The sequence below is a fragment of the Chaetodon trifascialis genome, chromosome 5, assembly GCF_039877785.1.
Source record: "Chaetodon trifascialis isolate fChaTrf1 chromosome 5, fChaTrf1.hap1, whole genome shotgun sequence".
Lineage (NCBI taxonomy): Eukaryota > Metazoa > Chordata > Actinopteri > Chaetodontiformes > Chaetodontidae > Chaetodon > Chaetodon trifascialis.
In genome coordinates this window covers 26,300,604-26,307,194 of record NC_092060.1, presented here as the reverse complement: position 1 = coordinate 26,307,194, position 6,591 = coordinate 26,300,604, and the positions used below count along the sequence as shown (strand labels likewise).

At 41.5% G+C, this 6,591-nt stretch overlaps 1 protein-coding gene across 6 annotated transcripts in view; it reads right to left on the bottom strand.

The window, feature by feature from the left end:
- Nucleotides 1-1,767: 1,767 nt before the first annotated feature.
- Nucleotides 1,768-6,591, bottom strand: part of ldb2a (LIM domain binding 2a) — an 88,153-nt gene continuing 83,329 nt past the window's right edge. For 5 of the 6 annotated variants that reach the window (XM_070962825.1, XM_070962822.1, XM_070962823.1 and 2 more), the window contains one exon: nucleotides 1,769-3,699. In XM_070962825.1, coding sequence (XP_070818926.1) covers nucleotides 3,469-3,699 — 231 coding nt within the window. In that variant the 3' untranslated portion in view covers nucleotides 1,769-3,468. Of the gene's footprint in view, nucleotides 3,700-6,591 lie in introns of all 6 variants that reach the window. The other variant, XM_070962824.1, reaches the window with a different exon arrangement.

Below are 6,591 nucleotides of genomic sequence, written 5' to 3'. Positions count from 1 at the left end.
TGGGCTTCTTACTTTCTGAAACTGTTTAATACATACATACATACATACATACATACATACATACATACATACATACTACTACTACTACTACTACTACTACTACCACCACTACTACCACTACTGCTACTATTAATAATAATAATAATAATAATAATAATAATAATAAAATTATTAAAAAGCTTCACAGGCATAAAAAAAAAATGTATTAACTCTAACTGTATTAACTGTATTAACATGTGGAGGATTTTAAAATGTAATAATTTAATTTGCATAACAATAATAATACATGATAATAACAATGATAGATAGTAACATTAATACTGTTGTTTGTGTGGAGGTAATTTGGAAACATGGAGTCGCTGAATGTTGTTGCAGTACTTGGAATTCTCCACTTGGTGTCGCCATAGCTCCATCAAATCGTTCTGCATTTAAAGTTTACCCAACAACAGTTCTGAGGCCTGTTTGTACAGTTATCTGGGAAAATGTGTAGTTCACGGTCCATGTTCCAGATTTCCCTTTACTTACTTTTTTAAAAATCACTAAAAATACTCTTATAAATAAAAATGTTACATAAGTTAAAGGATGTCAGTATAATCAGGAAAATGTACCAAACTGTGAAAAGTAAAAGTCTCAGTGCAGAAAAGTTGCCCCTGTGAGTGTTATATATCATTACAATATTATGACTCATACATTAATGTAAAAGCAAGACTTCCCTGTTGGCTGAGGTGGAGCAAATTTTTATTATTCCTATTTATATATTTATGTTTAATTTCTATAGGACTGCAACTGATGACGATTTTCTCTACTCACAGACTTGTTGTGTCCAAACCTCAAAATCATTAAAAATACATTAAAATAATTAAAAATAAAAGCAGCCGTTGAGAAGCGGGCAGCATGAAATGTTTAGCATCTTTGGGTTAAATATAATTTTAAAAGAGTTATGTCAATTAATTTTCTGTCAATCGACTAATCACTGTATATTCTTCATGTAGTGATTTTTCCCAGAATTCTTTATGATGCCTTCCACTGCGCAGGGAGCAGCTGAATTAATGTTTGAATACTGGAGTGTGTTCATGATGATATTTAAGACTCTACCTGTCTTGTGGCTGCATTGCACTCTGGTCTGTCGACCTCTATCTGTTCTCCGGTTGCTCTGCAGGAGAATCCTCCCAATGTGATCATTAAACAGCAGCTCTGGAAACAACATTTTGCACTTTTGACACCAAAACAGGATGTTTAGGTTAGATCACAGCATCATTTTCTGCTATTAAACCTGATCACAGATACAGGGAATATTTGGATGTAATTTCCATCATTTTCTCTCACAGCTGTCAGCAGGAACAAGAAAAATAGAGCACAAAACTACAATTTCAGTCCAGAATTGTGGTTTCCTGAAGTGTAAATTAGATTTTTGTTTTTTAAGGTGGAGGTGGGAATGAAACTGCACCCTGTTCCTTGTCCTAAAATGCAACACTGCGACATCCAGTTAGCAGCCATCCAGGAGCTTTCGGTTCTAACACACTTTCTTCCTCAATACGACGACGTCCAGTCGTTATGGGACTGCGCGTCTTCGAATTTCCATTTTTCACTTTAAGGACTTTCACCCATCTTGGACGAGACAGAATTATATTTTCCAATCTGTCGAGGAAGGTGGTGGTAAGGCTGTTTTTGCCAGCTAAACTTTTCAAAGACTTATCAAACTTATCGGAGTTAAAGAAACAGATGCCGCCTGCACACAATGTGTGCGTGGAACAAAGCAAACTCAACTCCTCTGTAAGCACGGTTTATTGGCACACATAATGGTAAAGCATACATACCAGACATCAGATATGACACTGAACACCTCTGCTATATAATGTACAAATGGTGTCTAATAATACTAGGCTCAAACATATTTAGAAATGTGTTAGCTTCCTTACAAATGCACAAATAAATACCCATAAGATCCAATTGTATAAAGACATCTGTCGCTGTCTTCTTGCCCATTTCAAACAAAAGTCCAACAAAAGAGATCAGGGATATAATATCAATTCATTTAAAGATTAAAGAACAATTGTGAACACAAATACAAGGACCTCAAACCATTTCTGTTGGGTGGATGGGATTTTATCTGCTGTTAAAATGTAAGATCATTTTCTTTGTACGTGACTGTTTGTTAACTTTGTGGCTTTGGTTCTGCACTAGCTAAAGAGGACGGGTAACGTTAGAGGCAAACCAGTGTCCATCCAAACCACCCTACAGAAATCTGAACCTCCTGTACAAAACAAAACAGCTGCCATATCCAAACTGGTTTCAGTGGCTGATTTACAGTGGACAAAATAGATTCCACCTCTATTTACAGAGCTACAAACCTTGTAACAGTGTTCCCAAACTGATGAACCCAAAAGTAAAATCAGACTGGAGTGTTTTAAAAAGTACATATATCAAACAAAATAAAAATCCTATAAAATCATGCAGGAGAAGGCTTTAGTATCAGTTTGGGAGTAGGTCGTTAAAGGGAGAGAAGTCCAATTTTCCAGGAGGGAAAAAAAATTTAAAAAATCAACATTAATGCATCAATGCATGTCGGCAAAGTTCACATACTGATCGGCAAAATTACAACGTGATTGCAAAGGATTTCTGAGAGAAGCAAAATACCAATAGACTACGAACACAATCAAACTGGTTTGCATGAAATCACAATCTGTGACGACCGCAGTAAAGTGGAAAAACAATCCTAGGACACGATTTTCCCTCGTTTGAACGGAGTCCATAGCAGAAGAGAACTTTTATTTCCTCTTAATTGGAAATGGAAATAAACGGCAACAGCAGAAACAAACCAACAGCCAACTGAATTTCCAATAAAAATGCAATCGCCTCAAACAATGTTTCATCTGTCTCCATTGTGGCTCGACGCTTCTGTCGCCTCTGCTGGCCGTTAAAAAACAACTTGCCTTCTCCTCCGCCAGCTTGCCATTTTTTTGACACATTTTGTTTGTTATTTTTATTCTTCTTCTTTTCTCCCCACTGTCTGCCGGCATGATGACTTGCGACCTGCGGGTCAACCAATCACAGCTGTCGTATTCCACCAGACGAGAGGTTTGTGTCTGCGGGTCCGAAGAGGAGAATTTGATCCGCAATTTTCCTCTGCGCTCCTGAAAAAAAAAAAAAAAATCCGGCCACCTTGTTATTTTTACATCATCGCTGCATACGACTCGTATGCATGTGTTGTCTTTGACGTGGATATTGCTGTGCAATGCTGCCGGTTCTCAGTGTTCTCCGAGATGTTACAGTGGTTCAGAGAAGAAGAAAATATCCAGACGGACATATTTTGGCTGGACACGCCAGTGGTGGGTTTGCAGACGGGGGGTTCTGATTCAGTACAATGTTATGAGGCGTAGAAGCACTGCCATCAGGGGGAGGGGAGAGGTTAAAAAGTCCAGTCCACATGGAGCCGAGGATCTGCTGTTCTCTTCTTCTTCTTTTGTTTTACTGTGAGGGCTGGGGCGCCGTGCTCTCAGGCTTGCTGTCCTGAGCGGCGGGGGGTTTGGTGCTCCAGGGGGCGTTGTTGCCCAGAGCCGGAGAACTGTTGAAGTCGTCCTCATCGTCCAGGCCGTTGGTGGCGTCGTACTGCGTGTTCTCCAGGCGGGTGATCAGACGCTCGTCCTCGTCGCCGAACTCGCCGCCCATCAGGGTCGGCTCGCCCACCACCATCACGTCCTGGAGAGGGCAGAGACAGAAATGTACAAACTGAAAAGAAGGGAAATTAGTGTGGGTGCACACTTTTTTTTTTTGTTATGCTTGACGTTGTGTTGTTTAAAAACACTTTTTATTCACTTGTCTGAATTCTGGCATTAAGACACAACAAAGGTTTGTTTTTCTGGATTGGAGCAAAGCAACCTTGTTTTTGCTCGGATATCATAAATTTGTAGTTTTTCCAATGGGGTTTTAAATGGGTTTGAATAAGCAGCCTGTCATTTTTGTGTGTGTTTGTGTGTGTGTGTGTGTGTGTGTGTGTGTGTGTGTGTGTGTGTGTGTGTGTGTGTGTGTGTGTGTGTGTGCTGTTAACACTGTCCACTCAAACACCTCTAACTTTTAGCCCTAAAGATCCTCAGTCATCCTTTAAAATGCATTTAGTTTTGTCTTTTGATATTAAAGCTACATAAAGGAAATAGAGACACAAAAATACACAAAATAAATCATCTTTAGTCACAAAAACATACGTTAACCCTTGTTTTCTTCTTTCTTTGCTTCTACTTTTTCTTCCCAGTTTTATATTTTTTAAAACAGCCTCTAACTCAGTTTTAAAACTGGTACACAAATACTGTGTAATTAATTCTTACACAGGCAGCCGAAATGTGTTTTCAGTTTTGTGCAGGGCTGTCCATATTTAGCCTCGGGGTGATTCAAAATTAACATGCTAAAGTGAGTGAGAAATCACCAGAGAAGAAATTAATGCATATCTGTTTCATCTAATTCTGAGACCAGCGCACCAGCTGAATATCAAGTGAACGCACATGCGGCCAGAAAGACCTTATAACATTTGCATTACTTCAAATAAATGAATATGCATGTTGTCCGTTTTCATGTAATCTACAATTTAATCAACCACTTATTGAAATGGAGGTTTAAAAATACCACAGGGTCATGAAGACAAACATTTACAAGCCTTTGTGCAGCAGCTGAAGTGTTTACAGTTGTGGATGTGTTTGTGTGTGTGTCCCAGCTGAGAGAGGGGCCCCAAACCCCCTACGATGGGAGGTGTGTGTTCTCCCGCTTCAACACAGACCCCCTGCTTGCGACGGAGTAACAGCAGGAGTTTGTGTGTGTTTGTTTCGGTGTGTGTGTCTGTTTAGCGCAGGCGTTGGTGTATCCAGTGAACCCATCCACACGGTCGACCCCTCTCCAAGCACTCTGTGCAAATGAAACCTTCCCCTACAGAAAGTGGATTCCCCCCGCGCTCTGTACCCGCCCCAATCAATACTCATCATGTAAGACATATTTCACAGAGATGGCCCTCTCGCAGCGGGTCAAAGCAGGGAAAGAGAGAGATTTATCTGTTATCCACTGCTGTCTGTGACTGTTGTGATGTGAAGGGATCCTGATGATTGTTCAGGAGGGGAAGCACCGGCGTGCGCTCCTTCTGTTCCCCGTTTCAGGGCGAATTCCTCTGCACTTCATGAACAAAGTGAATCAGGTTCTGTTGACAAATAATCACTGGAGTGTAATTTGTGAACTCAAAGGCTGATCAATGAGCTCTGAATCATGGCTGCACTCCTTTGTGTGTGCCGAGTCTGTAAATCTCATCTTCCTTTTGACTGGCTAAGCATCTCCCAGCTGGCGAGCCCCAGCGCCACCCACCGTAACCTGGGAAGAAGCTGTACAGTTAAATGGAGCACACGCTTCACTGGCCATGTGTGTCAACGCTGCCTGGCTTGGGAGATCTCGCTCTTCTCAGCCATCTCGTCTGCAACACGCACACGCGCTGGCACACAAACCCAGATTATCTTACTGTACGATCACACCGTAGCACAAAAACACACACCTGCACACAAACACTTGATTGTAAACTCAGATTAACCCTGTTTACTGCGCACAAGCCACTCAATCCTAAACACTGACGCAGGAGCGCACACCCTCACCTACAATATTACACAAACATCCCACAGAGATACACAAACATGCACAGAACAAACACACATGATCACAACCAGCAAACATTCATGAAAGCATCCAAACAAAACTTAGCCCACTTCAAACCCCCCACCCACCCAAAAATCAAAACACACACACTTGGATGAGAGCATGAATGGGTAAAGGCACTTTATTTATCCAAGCCATCCCCAAAACCCCCCTAGCGACCACTTCTACACCCCACTATGCCTTAATCAGGCTAATTAATTTAGGTGAGCTTTTCAACTAAATGACAATATCCACACTGATTTGTCAATTTGCATAGCTAATTAAGTCATTAGCTAAAAACGTGCTGATTGCCAACAAGCCTTGCATTCACCATCTGTTCCTGTGAGGAGGCCTGTCAACCTACCTCTGGCCAATTTTGGGCCCAAAAAAAGAAAAAAAAAAAACCCAAAACCCTCAGCTGATAACAGCTGGTGGCTAGTCTGAGACAGGGGAGCGCTAATTGTGAGCTAATTAATACTGTCTACTCGTCTACTCATCTCGTTAAGAGTTAGCTTTCGCGGTAGCTAAGCGGCGAGGCTTTGAAAGGGTCGACGTGGCGATGAACGCCTCCCCGGTCCCTTCATTCACTGAGCAGTTCCATTTGCATATTTTTAGATTAGCAGCAAGTCGCTTGGAGGACATTTTGCTCCTCAGGCCTCCAAGACAACAAGTGGGAATTTAAGGAAGATGTGGCAGGACTGTGATGACGAGGGTCCGGAGAGTAAAACTGTCCATTAAAGCAGCAGCGAAAACAAGTTAAGCCGGCTGGCGTGACGCACACGCCAAGTTTACGCTCCCAGTTTACCGGCTGACTTAGAAAAAGGCAGGGAATCTATAGTTTACTCTCTTTTATGCTAATTATTCATTAGTTTTTTGACCACATGCTAACATCAGAACACAACACACCTTTAAAGGAGAAGACTGGCCATG